The sequence below is a fragment of the Gobio gobio genome, assembly GCF_949357685.1.
Source record: "Gobio gobio genome assembly, chromosome: 15".
Classification (NCBI taxonomy): domain Eukaryota; kingdom Metazoa; phylum Chordata; class Actinopteri; order Cypriniformes; family Gobionidae; genus Gobio; species Gobio gobio.
In genome coordinates this window covers 29574998-29590186 of record NC_137108.1, presented here as the reverse complement: position 1 = coordinate 29590186, position 15189 = coordinate 29574998, and the positions used below count along the sequence as shown (strand labels likewise).

The window sequence follows — 15189 nt, the reverse complement described above, 5'->3', positions numbered from 1 at the left end:
CCGTAAGTTGAATATGGAAGGCGGTCCACCGGAAGCTAGATATTTTACATTATAACATGGTAAATATGGATATTTTTCTTACAAAAACCCAACAATTCGCTTCAAAAGGCCTTTATTAACCCCCAGGAGCCATGTGGATTACTTTTATAATGGATGGATGCACTTTTTTGGGCTTCAAATTTTGGGCTGCCATTCACTGCCATTATAAAGCTTGGAAGAACCAGGACATTTTGTAATATAACTCCGATAATATTCGTCTAAAAGAAGAACGTAATATACACCTAGGAAGGCTTGAGGTTGAGTAAATCATGGGGTAATTTTAATTTTTGGGAGAACAATCCCTTTAATTCTGGTCTGTGAAACCGGGGGATAATGTTTGTTATACATTTAAAAAAAAAAAAACAATATTTATCCTGGTGCAATGCCTTGCCCCATAGAATAGTAAGAGCATTAATGTGATTTTGTGATCTGTAGCACATATAGAGGAGGCTTATACTTATACTTATTATACTTACCACAGGGTCATATTCCCAGAGCTGGTTGCCTTTCAAGTGATGGCACTTGAGCATCATAACCGGACCATTGAGTTTGGACACATCCAAACAGAGGTCATCAGTTCGGATCTCTTTATTGGCTGTGTAGGAAAAAACCTGAGGAGGTGGAAAAGGTCACAATACATCAGTGTCAAACCTGTTGTAAAGATCAACATCATTACTCTAAATGAGTATGTTTTAAAAGTGAGAAAGATGTGAGGAGCTGACCTGGTTGCCGCCCATGCCGTGACAGTTGAAAATGCCTACTTTCTCATTCTCTTTCCTGGCCATGTTATCCAGACACTGGTTTGTCTCCACATTACGGATCTGCAATCGGACAGATCACACATATAGATTAGACACACTCAAGCAGCTCTCCTGCATGAATAAACACAGTCACGTCTCTTTCTGAGTGTGAAACATGGTTAATTACCCAAAGCTTATCGCACACCGGGGGTGGGGAGGGGGGAAGTATCGACGAACTGAGAGGCAACTGTGCCAATCAAACACACATACACACGTAAATGTGTACTTGATGAAAGACTGCAGATGAAGGGAAAGACAGCTCGTTGCTTTCATTCAAAACACTGTTACACAAACGTCAAGATCAGTGGGGCTTAAACCATGACAAACTTATTTAACAGCTTCACTGGCAGCATGCTATTATATTTAGCTAATGTTTCATGTAAACACTGATTCAATACTTGGCTGTTTTGTTTTATAAAACAAAAAATCCAATCAATTTTTTAATAACTGGAATGCACAGCCCCTCATAGGTCATAGATTTTTTCCAGTTCTTTCAATTCAAAACTATTCCAATTCAGTTCATTCTATTCACCAGCTCATTCTCTCCACTCATGCTGTAGTGTTGTCTGAAAAAATACTAAATAAAACAATTAACAATAGGGTCCAAACTATGGAGTTGAGTGAATTAGTTCAGCAGAATGCGGTGACAGGAAGCACTGCACTAATACATTTTCAAAAATTTACAAAAACAGGCCTTCACAGGGCTGTAAAGTGCTACTTATAAAAATCAGTCAGTGCGACGAATAAATTTACCACAGTAGCACGTGTGCGATACAGTTTTGCAAGTGAGTGAGAAAGAGATGCTTTTTGGTGTGAAGTGAGTACTTCTTGTGTGCTTGTTTGTGTGTGAGATTAATCTAGGGCTGCACAATCTCTCTAAACTTGTAATGAGAAGCGTTTACAAACATCCAACTAAAGAGAACATTTAATAACGCTTTTACCTCAAACTCTCTCTACATAACGTAGCGTCTACATAGCGTTCATCCTCTTGTGATCTGATGTGGTTTCATGTCACAGAATGTAGGCAGAAAGATATTTCATATCATTCCATACAGTGGCCATAAAAGCAATGTCGATTAGCATTATAAAGAAAAACACATAAGCCAGTCGCAACCGCATGTTAATTGTTTTCATGCTTCATCAGTCAAAACGTCTGCACGTTATTCAGTTGCAGTGATATCTGAATGCCTTTGTCCATATGAGGGATTTCCTGGAACGTCATACGTTTTATAACTAACCAGTATGAATGAAACAGACATTACACGTGTACAATGCTCACAAAACCCTATCTTGGGTAAAAAAGGAAAAATGAAGCAGTATTTTCAAAAGCTCAACCAAAACGGATGGATGTTGTTTGGATTGGGATTAGTATTGGGTTTTATAAGCAAAATTGGCGTGTTAAGCAAGAGGTGCAGAAAATGTTTGTCTGAAAACATTTCTTGTTAAGGTTTGTATTTTGAGTGCCCTGGCCTTTGTCAGTCACATGCCTGTTTAAGTGACGCACTGCACTACTTGTGGTTGTTTTCAGAGATGGTAACAGACATTTTAAACTTGTGCAACAATTCACCCTTCGTCGCGAGTTTGATTGACAGGCGATCTGACCAATCACATCGCCGAAACTGCCGGTTTGTCCGACAAAGCAGTCAGGAGAGTTAGTAGATTAACAACGTGGACTTGAACTTGGAAAAACGGTGTGTACTGACGTCTTTCCGTGGTTGAAACAACATTTCTTTTAGTGTTCAAGTTTATTTCATGCTTATCAATGAACTAGAAGGAAGAGATGATCGGTTCACGAGCAACTTTAACTGAGAGACCTGTCACCACACATTAAAGAGCCACAAAACGGTATTTATTGTTTACATTTCTTTAAAAAATTGTTTCATATCAAAAGTAACTTGCTCTGTCCTGTCTGTCAGCGTGTTGTCAGTGTCCTCTTTGCTCCGCGATGTATTTTCTCTACGTGAGAACGTGTGTGTGGCGTGAGAGCACCATGGCTTGTCGGACATAGCAACAGTAACTGAAGGGGGCGGGTCTTTGCGAACGGCAAAACTTTCAACCTCTGTAGCGCCAGTGCTATGTGCAAATAACGTACAGCCCTGGACATAGATCAATCTTGGGATTTTAAGAATCAATACTGAGATTACGGAGTTCAAATGAAACATGCAAATTATTGTCAAATCTATATTTTAACCCAGACTTAGCCTCTCGTGGCTTTCTGCTTTATCTTACTGCTCCTAACCCTTCTTTTCACACACTATTGTTCAAATGTCAGTAAGATCTTTTTTAATTAAGAAATGAATACATTTCCTGCTTTAAGTTGGTCAAAAGAGAGTTTTACATTGTTAAAAAATTTATATTTAAAATAAATGCTGTTCTTTTGATATTTCTATTCATCAAAGATTGCTGGAAAACAGTGCATCAGGGTTTCCACAAAAATAATAAGCAGCCCAACTGTTTTCAACATGGATAATAATAAGAATTGTTTCTTGAGCACCAAATCAACATTAGAATTTATGAAGGATCATGTGATACTGAAGACTGTAGTAACGATGCTGAAAATTCAGCTTTGCCATCACATGAATAAATTACATTCAAAAATATATTAAAATAGAAAACAGATATTTAAAATTGTAATAATAATATTTCACAATATTACTGTTTTTACTGTATCAAACAAATGGTGAGCCTTGGTGAGCATAAGAGACTTCTTTCATAAACATTTTTAAAAATCTTACCGACCACAAAGTTTTGAACGGTATTGTATAGCTGTGTGCTAGGGCAGTATTTACTGGCTACATGTGGAGCATCACAGTGACGTCATATCCTCCATATATTATTCTGTCTGTGTCCTGCCCTACACCTCACAATGTCACCATCGGCGGAAAGGAGAGACAAGGATGAGCAAAAAAAGGGAATGAACCGTGGACAGCACATGGAAGATAGAGCCTTAACCAGCCGGGAGAACAGACAGACTCCGTTCTCAGCGAGTTTCAGACATCAGAGATGACATGCATGTTTTATTCATAAGAATGTCTGATAAAGAGAAAGGCAACGATGGACAGATGGAACGAAAGGGTGAGAGACGGAAAAGGAAACAAGACGATGACAGAGGGAGAGCAGACTAGGAGAGAATAAATGCCTCTCATTTCCTGAACACAGTGACTGGAATGGTAAAAAAAGCCAATCAATTCCTGTGACACCGTCAACCCCGAGAAAAAGAGCGTCCCTCGCTAATTCACACCTGCGCTTCTTTAACACACACACAGAAATGTGTTTATCACACTAGGCAATGATTTCGCTTTTTTGCTATCAGCATGTGTATGTTTGTGTGAGAGAGAGCGAGAGAGTCAAAGACAGAGACAGATACAGACCTCTCCCAGCGAGTAGTAGTGGCGCGGTATCTGGGAGTCTGGGTAGACATTTTCAAGGTACCAGGAGAACGGCTTACACTGCAGTCTCTGTCTCAGGGATGATCTGGAAGAGATGTCTCCATAATCCACTTTAGTCACACCTGCAACAAACAAACACACACAGAATGCTAAATTTTGAATAAACCTAGACATGTAATTGTTACACCATGCTTCTAGGGTGTTTTGGGTGGTTGCTAAGGTGTTCTGAGTGTTTTTAGCATGTTGCTATGCAATGCTCTGGATTGCTTTGGCTTCGCATGGCGGTTTGTAGGCGGTTTGTAGGGTGTTTGGGGTGGTTGCTTAGTGGCACTGTTAATCTTGTCAACAACGACAACAGTGTTGCTGTTGTTAACCAAAACTTTTTTTTAAATAAATTTGAAATAAAGCTGAAATAAAAAAAATAATAATATTACACAACAACTTAAACTTAAAGAACTAAGTTTAAAATAAGTCTGATAGAAATTGAAATACTAAAATGTAATAAGGTTAAACAGAAATATAAAAAAAAAAGAATAAAAAAGTACACAACGAAATTACTTAAAAAAAAAAAAAAAAAAAAGATTAATTCAAAATATGAATAAAATACTATAATAGCATAAAACAATCCTAATAAAACACTGGGATGAATCTGAAATTGCCCACTATTACCCTCAATCTAAGGCATTATTTGAGGGGACCACCATTTGTTAGTCTCAGCCCATGGACCGTTGGCTGAACGTCTGATGCATATGGCACACTTATCTGGAAACACTTCAGGAGTTTCAAGGTCATCATCTGATTGGTTGAATTCTACAGGAAGTCCGTGAGACGTGTGTGTTGCGTTCTTTAAAGGTGCACTATGTAACTTTTCCGTCCGCTTGAGGTCGCCAATTCAAAACAAAGGCGTAGTTTGATGACGCCACGTTTGAGCGCAGAATCTTGGGACATGTGGTCTTCCACCTCACAGCCGGTGGGATAGGACTCAGGCAGAAATCATGTTCATGAATGCGATTATTAACGTTACTGTAGTATGAAGCAGAGCAGGACCAAGTGTTGTGGAGCTGAGCAAGGCCGCTGGAGCGATTGTTAATGAGAAGAGCAGTTGGACTTTTATTCTGATACAGTCTCCGGTGGGACTTTTATTATGACACAGTCGCCGGCGCCACTTCCGGTTTTCTGGTCATGAGTATGAGGTAACGCAGCTCTGTTTATAATATTAGACACATCTGAGTGTGTTAATGATATTATGACGTTACTCTGTGCGTTCTCTCGGCGGCTGCTATGACACTTGTTCACACTGCAGTAAGAGTTAAGCGTTTCTGCAGAATAAAACCGGAAACCGAGGGGAACGCTGATATGACTCACACGTCCCGGTTCCTTGGGTAAAATAGCAAATTCTCAATATTTACAAATAGTTGGAAACATTTGGGATTTTGTAAGTACTCAACTGAACAAAATATACAACACTGGCCTAGTGGTTTTTGGATATTTTACTCCTTTAACGGTCCGCCTGTAAACAAATGCCGTGGCGCCAAACCCCCTAGTTGAAGAAGAATGCCGTTGTGTTCACAACTGTCACAATGAACGCTTACCAGGATCAACTAAACACTGGATTTTCAAAAATATGTGAAGTTCGTGGCTCCATTGTTGCAGTAAACTTGCACAACGTTCTTGAATGAATAATTTGTAGATGCACGCTGGCCTGTTTTTGCAGGGACATCGACTTTACATTTTCATGACCAGGAGCAAAACGAACTGTGATTGGTTGCATTACATGTCAGTCAAACGTCTTCTTGGGCGGTCCTTGACCAATGAAAGCTGTGTAAGAGTCCAGACCTTCTGCCTACAGTCTGAAGGTCTGGCTACGCGAGACTAGCCATTTGTAGTCGTGTCCCAAACCATATTGGGCGTTAATAAGTGCACTCATTCTATCCTACATTGCACTGCAATAACGAGTGTACAGCCAATGTACACTTAATGGCTGTCCGAATTCGAACTCCTTCAAGTGAACTGTATTAGATGACCAAAGCAGGGAATAGTGATTGAAGGTTGAGGGGGCAAATATTTCGTTTAATTTTGTACTCTCTCATCAACTGAGAGGTTAATTTCATTAACTAAAATACATATTGAGTATAGAATATTTTATTTAATTAAAAGACAAAAAACTATGACTACAACAAAACACTGTACTGTGCTACATATGGTTCAGATCTCTTCTTCAATTAAAGTTATATTGTTCCCCAGACAAAAGTCTGATTGCTTAAAAATGTAATAGCACACTTCTCCTTCACAAGCGGCATGACTTTGAGGTGTCATTCCTGCCTGTAGCATAAACACTAAAGGACGAGTTACATGCCGAAGTTTGATATGTATTGTTATGATACTTACACTTGCCTTGCAGCACTAACAATCAGGAGAGAGTCTACAGAGACATTTGTATAGAGGAGGGGAAAAAATAACGCAATACGCACAAAGTCACACAGATAGCTCTGAGCTGCACTGGACACTATTGACAGTGACATTAATATCTATTATCCAACATCTTCTTCTGAGTCAATACGGCTCGAGTGCCCAAGACACTGATAACACACACACACACCACATTAAAGAGACAGACACAGAGAAAGAAAGACAGTCATAGAAAGAGACCGAGACAGAGAAAGGCAAAGAGACGTGACTGAGAGAGGAGATAAGGAAACGTTATTTAAAAAAAGAAAATGCAATATTGTCTCTTACTTAGGGCTTGGCGATATGACGTTATTATCGTATATGAAGTGAAGTGAAGTGTGACATGTAGCCGAGAATTTGTGCTCTGCATTTCACCCATCCAAGTGCACACACACATCAGTGAGTATTGAACACACACACACCACACCAGGAGCAGCCATTTTTTGCTGCAGCACCTGTGGGTATTGATAGTGGAAGAGAGTGCTGTTCATTCACTCCCCCCACCTAAATTTCCTGCCGGTACTGAGACTCGAACCCACTACCTTTGGGTTACAAGTCCGACTCTCTAACCATTACTAGGCCCCCATATTGACGTTTTAGAGATATCGATATCATCTCGCAAGTGCCCCGATGTCCATTTTAACAGTCTGATATCAGGGAAAAAATGACAAATAATAAACTTTTATATATATAAATATATTTTGCATAGCCCCGTAGTTACCATATACATCTTTATTTTTTTTTAAGCGTCTTGTTTATGGATGCAGACGAGTAGCATGTAATGTGACTGACCAGGTGAGATGATGTAGAAGAAGTTCTTGAACTCATCCATCCAGACCTCTGCCAGCCGTCTGTTGTTCTTGTTGATGATTTGCCCAGTTCCACCAGGGAACGTGTACGGCGTCGCCTTACGGAACACGTGACCGACATGAGAACATGTGACGATCTCAAGCGTCCCCCCGCACTGCCAAATCTGACAAACACAGATACATATCAGTTCTCAGAGTATGAACGAATCATCAATAACACCAGAACTGCATATTATATATGCAAAAGGGGAATTGTGGGTAGGATTGCAGAGGTGGTTGATTAATTTAAACTCAGTGGTGAGACTGACCCTGAAGGAGATCTCCAGGTTCTCCCCTCCCCAGATGTCCATGCCTGCATCGTATGTGCCAATCTCCTGGAAATAATCTCTGTCTATGGAGAAGAGGCCACCTGCCATGGTGGGGGTCCTAATAGACAACGCAAAACAAAAAACACACAGTGTTTAATTCTATGCAAAAACAGGCCCTTCAGGGGAATGATCATATCTTTTAAAAGCAGCTCTTCCTCTCCAGCTCACTCCGTCACAAACAAGCACGTCGCGTGTCACTCAGGGGAACGAGATCTTCAATAGAAATGACATGTTTGCATGTGCCTATTTTGGCAACAGCATTGCCTTCTTTAAATATCTTTTACTCTTGTTCGTCCATTTCCCTCAGCAGGCGCCCTCTGTTCTTTCCTGTTTTCCTTCAATCCATCCCCTGCAGCACGTCTCATTTACAGTCATGTTTTCCTCAAGTAAGAACCTGTTGTTGTTATGCTCTCAAGTTGTTTTCATGCTGCTTTGCAGCACAGAAAACCAGGCACTGAAATAAAAGGAGATGAAGCAAACGAAGGGTCGTTGAAATACAAGTGTGGCATCAGAACGTTCTGATAAAAGCAACGTGCAGCTCTGAAATACACAGAATCTCTGAAGAAATCATGCAGCAGAAAGCTAAGAAGAGCTACTCTACTTCCTGTAGTTATGAGGTGAGCAGGTAAACACACTTTCCTCTGGGCAAAGTGCTGGTGTGGATAAAAACTCCCTCATCTGTGTTAACTCTAGTTTTTAGCTGCAGGGCTGGAGAAACACTTTTATATTCCGTAGCTTTAAGTTGATGTAAAATACCTTTTTGGAAAGTAAAAAATAAATGTTGAATTTACATTTAAAAGGCCTTTGCAAATATGAGCCATTGCCTAGTGGTTAACACAAATGGTTCATTGTGTCGTGGTGCTCATGCAGGCAACGTGAGTTCAATTCTGGCTTGTGAAATCTATAATATTATTATTTTCAGTCCTACCTTTTATTGTCCGTTAAAAAAAAGGTTTCTAAAAAGATGATAAATTACGCCTCAAGGCGTTTGAAATGGAATACTAATGTACCGTACACACTGTTGTACCGCTTACTACTTTTTAAAAAATGATATGTGAAACAGAATGTATAATATGACACACAATAACAAAAAGTAGTACACTACACTGCCACACAACACTGCATATTAGAAAAAAGTTAATTATCTCAGAAATAACAATGCTTACTTTGTATGTTTAATTTTGTGTACAAATGTCTGACTCATGGCATGCAATTAAATTTACTTCTGTTAATTTTGTTACACTGCAAATATTACACAAACAATATTCTTATATATTCATTTTTATTATACAGGTCTCGGTCTCTGGAGTACTTCTAGATTTATGATTAGTCAATCACAGCATTCAGCACTCAAATATTTCACAATAATGACTGTTGCCCATGGAAACACTATATAACTGAATATATAAAAATTTCTCATAAAACATTCTGTCATGTAATCTCAGTCTAAACCTCTCGCTGGAGGAAAATATTATAATGATTTTAATAATGATTTTAATTTTAATTTCGGTCAGTAACATCTTGCATGCTCATCATAGCTGTATTTTTTCCTTTCATGCATTAGGATGTTTCCCTATGTGTTTTTATTGCTCTTAGGGCAAGAAAAACAAGATTTGAAATTTTTTTTTACACATTTTTCAAAGACATTTTCAGATGTCCACTAGAGTGGACAGCATGCGTTTATGGTTTAAACTGAAGATATACTGCATTTAACATAATACAGTAATAACAAGGCAATATTGTGTCTTTAACGAACCAATCAATTGTAAAAAAATAAATAAATTATAAAATCATGTGAAAACTATAAAATATATTTAAAAAAAATATAGATTGAAATATTGCAAACGCATTTGAATTTCATACAAGTTGAACTTTGCGTATCTTTGATGTCAGAACATGAGGATGTGATTCCATCAAAGATCTCTGCAACCTGTCAAGGTACAATTGTGGAAACCCACTTCAGGTGCTCCCTCCACTGTACCAGAGTATGTTGATTTACCCCTATTAGCTGATATTTCTGATTATGTTCAAGATGCACACATTTCTACCATAGCTCTCCTCTGAGAAAACCTAGCGATCAGGTGTTTTCAATCTCATTTGAAATGAGCAATGTTGGGGGTAACGCATTACAAGTAGCATGCATAACGCAATCAGATTACATTTTGATGTTACGAGTAAAGTAATGCATTACAAGTACTGTGCATTATGTTATCAGATTACTTTTTGATGTTACAAGTACTGCATCACAAGTAACATGCATTACAAGTACTGTGCATTATGTAATCAGATTACTTTTTGATGTTACGAGTAAAGTAATGCATTACAAGTATTGTGCCTTATGTAATCATATTACTTTTTGATTTTACGAGTAAAGTAATGCATTACAAGTACTGTGCAATATGTAATCAGATTACTTTTTGATTTTACGAGTAAAGTAATGCATTACAAGTACTGTGCATTATGTAATCAGATTACTTCTTGATGTTACGAGTAAAGTAATGCATTACAAGTACTGTGCATTATGTAATCAGATTACTTTTTGATGTTACGAGTAAAATAATGCATTACAAGTACTGTGCAATATGTAATCAGATTACTTTTTGATGTTACGAGTAAAGTAATGCATTACAAGTATTGTGCCTTATGTAATCATATTACTTTTTGATTTTACGAGTAAAGTAATGCATTACAAGTACTGTGCAATATGTAATCAGATTACTTTTTGATTTTACGAGTAAAGTAATGCATTACAAGTACTGTGCATTATGTAATCAGATTACTTCTTGATGTTACGAGTAAAGTAATGCATTACAAGTACTGTGCATTATGTAATCAGATTACTTTTTGATGTTACGAGTAAAGTAATGCATTACAAGTACTGTGCATTATGTAATCAGATTACTTTTTGATGTTACGAGTAAAATAATGCATTACAAGTACTGTGCATTATGTAATCAGATTACTTTTTGATGTTAGGAGTAAAGTAATGCATTACAAGTACTGTGCATTACATAATGAAAATAAATGAATTTAAAATCACAAACAGTACATTACGTAATCACATTACTTTTTTGATGTTAATGCAAATTACATTCTAATAACACACACATTTCTTTACAGTCAAAAAAAGTTACTCCAGATGAAGTATTTTCAAAAACAATAGGTCACAGTATTAGTATGAATTGTAGCTGAAATATAGCTATTGATGCATGATGTTCACTGTAGTGGACAGATAATTAATCCGAATTTTCTCCCAATCTAAAATCAATACTTGGAAAACTGAACTGTGATATGACTCATTAGATATTGCTTGATGCTACAACATTTTTTTTTTTACCTGCAAGAGTCTCCTAGGATAGAAGGAATGGATGGATATTCCGGAGCAACTTGGCATTTCTGACTGGCCATTGGCCATCTTGGTTTGGAGGGGGAAAAATGGATATGCAACGGCTTGCCACTTGGTGGCAATGTATAGGATGATGCACGAGGGTCCACTGTAGAGGTTGATGTGCAACTATGTCATCAAAACCCATGCATATGCAAGAAAATGCTTTTTGAATAGCTGTCCACTGTAGTGACCACTATGCATGAAAGGGTTAACCTAAAATACAGTAAGAACAGTAATATGTTGTAATAATATTAAAATTTAAAATATAATTTTTAAAATTCACACACGATCCTTCAGAATTTTTTTTAAATAGTTTGATTTGGTGCTCAAGAAACATTTCTTCTTATTATCAAATCAAAACAGCTGTGCTGCTTAAAATTTTTGTAGAAGCCATGAAACTTTCTTTTTAGCCTTCTTTGATAAACAGAATTTAGAACATTATAAATGTCTTTACATTTACTTTTGATACATTTAATGCATCCTTGCCAAATTAATTTTTTTAATTTCTGTCAAAAAAAAAGCTCACTTATCTTACTTTAGACTATTTGACTTCAAAAGTCGGAATACATCACACAAGTAGCATCGACTACTTTTATGCTGCTTTTTGTGTGTTTGTCTTTATTTTCCTATTTATTTTTTTCCTAAAAAATAAAAGCACAGTTGTTTGGAACAACACCAGAGTGAGTAAATAATGACAGAACTTTCATTTTTAGGTCAACAATGCCTAAAAGACTATTAAGGTTGGTAATTCTACCATGGACATTTAACTTAGCCATGATAAACCTTACAGTGTTCCACCCTATTTAATCTCAATTTACTCATCTGACTGCATAATAAGCATTTTTGTGTGTTACCTGACAGGTAGCGTTCTGTCTCCTTTCCTGCGGTCCATCTCTCTCTGTGGTACCGGATACCAGCGGAAGTTCAGCTTCCAGTTGAACCCACCATATGTCATATCAGACCCTGCCATGTACTCAAATGTGTCATCGCTGATCACGTCGATGATGGGACACACTACGGTTTTCCTGTGAAACACAAACATACAATTGAAATTAGCAGTGTACTTTCACTGCTTTCACAAAGACAACCTCAACTACATGAATAAATGAGTTTTGTCCACCACAGAATGCCCATTTTTTATTTTGATTTCAGCTAGCACACGACAGACACACCTCTCTTTACTTCAACAGATGCAGACACAAATCAGAGGGGACGTCTCGCTAAACTTGTGTCATCAATCAGCACCAAGCAGCCCACTGTGATGGTAACCCAGGCAATGAGGATGGATAACACACACACGCACTGCAGGCACACTTTCCTCTCCTAAATTCAGCAGACTGAAGCTTCATCAGCTAATGATGCCCCAACAGGCTGCCCGAGGCAACACAGAGAATCAGCATGTGTATGTGCGCATGTTTAAAAAAAGAGGAGATATGCAGCCTGCACATATATCCTCAAAGAATCAAATTCAGATAAAAGTGAGTTCATGTTTTTATACCCTACAAGTTCTCCATTTCAGGCACAAATGCAGCCTGAGGTGAAACCAAACTACAAAAATGTAATAAAGCGCTGGGAAAAAACGAAACTCTAAAGAGCTATTGATCGCTCAGCTCTCTGCAAACCAACATGCCAAAAGAGTGGAAAAGAAAGCGAGTGTGAAAATGACTGGTTTGTTTTTGTGTTCCACCACAAATTGCACAAGTTAAATGAAAGGCATGTGCTGGGTGTAACATTTTTGTGTTTGTGACCACATATATGTGTAAGATATCATTCGACTAGTGGAATGCTATTTCCCAACCACTGACACACAAGTCTTTATGCTTTAATACAGTGTACACACACACACACACACACACATATATACACCAATCAGGCATAACAACATGACCTAATATTGGGTTGTCACACTTTTGATGCCAAAACAGTCAAGGCATGGACTTCACTAGACCCCTGAAGGTGTGCTGTGGTATCTGGCACCAAGATGTTAGCAGCAGATCCTTTAAGTCCTGTAAGTTGCGAGGTGAAGCCTCCCATGGATTGGACTTGTTTGTTCAGCACATCCCACAGATGCTCGATTGGATTGAGATCTGGGGAATTCGGAGGCCCAGTCGACACTTCAAACTTGTTGTGCTCCTCAAACCATTCCTCAATCATTTTTACTTTGTGGCAGGGCACATTATCCTGCTGAAAGAGGCCACAGCCACCAGGGAATAACGTTTCCATGAAATGGTGTACATTGTCTGCAACAATGCTTAATTAGGTGGTACATGTCAAAGTAACGTACACATGGATGGCAGGACTCAAGGTTTCCCAGCAGAACATTGTCAAAGCATCACAATGCCTCCTCCGGCTTGCCTTCTTCCCATAGTGCATCCTGGTGCCATGTGTTCCCCAGGTATGTGACGCACACGCACCTGGCCATCCACGTGTTGTCGCCAGCATGTTGCCGTCCAAAGCCACTCCCATCAGTCTGCTATGGATACGCTTGAATCAAATACCGCCTTGCTGAAATACTTAGCAAACGTTTAGTCGCAATGGTGTCGACTTGTATTGTTCCTGAGTGCAAGAGTTAAAATGTTTAGCGGGAGTGAGTTATTTTCGGTTTCCAGTGAAGGATCCAGTGGCTAAAGGCTGCAAAAAAAAACGTAAATATGGAGAGAACGCCACAAAGGAAAATCCGAAAAATCTCTGTGTTTGCCGTCAACATTTTAGACTACTACTGATGATTTTTGGTTTTGGGCCAAAAGGAGGGGGAAAAACTGAAAGAAACTGCCATTCTGTCAGTTCTGCCCATTTTTACCATACTGCATAATTTTTTACCATAAAGAGTAGACAACATATGATACTTTTTTCAAGGATAACCTTACAATGAGTTTTGTTAATAACAATGTATTTTTTAATGAAAGCTATGTGGCTGTCAAAAGTCAACCAGATGACGTGTTGTCCATCATTCGGCAGACTTCTGCTGACAAATAAATGTGAATTTCTCAGTGCGGGTAAAACAGAGAATAGAAATTAGCCTTTACCCTAAAAAAAAACACCATGACCCTAACCCTTACCAACTCCAACTCCAAAAGAAACTATATTCATTAATATGTAATATGTAGTATATTCAATTAATATTTATTTTTTATATTTTTAAAAATAATTAAAAGTATATACAGTAGTATATACATTTTTTTTTCCAAGCAAGTAAATACCTTAAAGTATTGCATCGAAGAAGTAGCAGTGCTTACTTGTCAAGTTTGATGCGAGCAAGGAGAGGCTCAAGCCAACCGGTGGTGCACTCACAGTGGGCATCCAGGAAGGTAATCACCTGACCTGTGGAGAGGGACGCCCCCTTCAACCGAGCGCGAATCAGGCCCGAGCGCTGCTCCATCCGTACCACCCTGACCGGCACCTCCAACTTCCGCACATACTGCTCCAACTGCCGCTTCAGAAATTCTACATGGACACAGAGGTAACAAACAATTATTCACTGGCTCCACATAAACAATAATTAACGCTACATATATATATATATATATATATATATATAGGTAACATGGGGAGGATGTGACTTTGCATACATTCAAAATTATAATTTCCTTCAAATATTCATCAGTGGATTTTTTGCAAAGAGAAAACACTCTAAAAATTACATCTTCCAGATGCAAACACATACATCAAATACACGTTTTAGCCACAATCTGAAAAGTTGAGTGATGCACATTATCAACCTTTTCTAGCTCATGAATATTAATTACAGTAGGTGAGGCAATATTCCTAACTGATTTGATGATGAGGCTTTTTTTGCCCTTAAAATTGTCTTTTTCCATGGCTGCCTACAACTTTTTTTCCCCACACTATGGCAAAACAAAGTGAAGCTCTTGAAATATAATGATTACTGCCCAAAAAAGTGTGCGAGGCACATTCTTGGTCTTGGCGATATATAGGAAAACTTTCTTT

General features: G+C 38.3%; 1 protein-coding gene across 2 annotated transcripts in view; it reads right to left on the bottom strand.

Moving 5' to 3' along the window:
* Nucleotides 1-15189, bottom strand: part of galnt1 (UDP-N-acetyl-alpha-D-galactosamine:polypeptide N-acetylgalactosaminyltransferase 1) — a 132116-nt gene that overhangs the window by 5100 nt on the left and 111827 nt on the right. For both annotated transcript variants that reach the window (XM_079837754.1, XM_079837755.1), the window contains 7 exons: nt 14478-14685; nt 12096-12266; nt 7794-7911; nt 7469-7649; nt 4211-4350; nt 762-860; nt 516-650 (listed from right to left, as the gene is read on the bottom strand). In XM_079837754.1, coding sequence (XP_079693880.1) covers nt 516-650; nt 762-860; nt 4211-4350; nt 7469-7649; nt 7794-7911; nt 12096-12266; nt 14478-14685 — 1052 coding nt within the window. The remainder of the gene's footprint in view (nt 1-515; nt 651-761; nt 861-4210; nt 4351-7468; nt 7650-7793; nt 7912-12095; nt 12267-14477; nt 14686-15189) is intronic.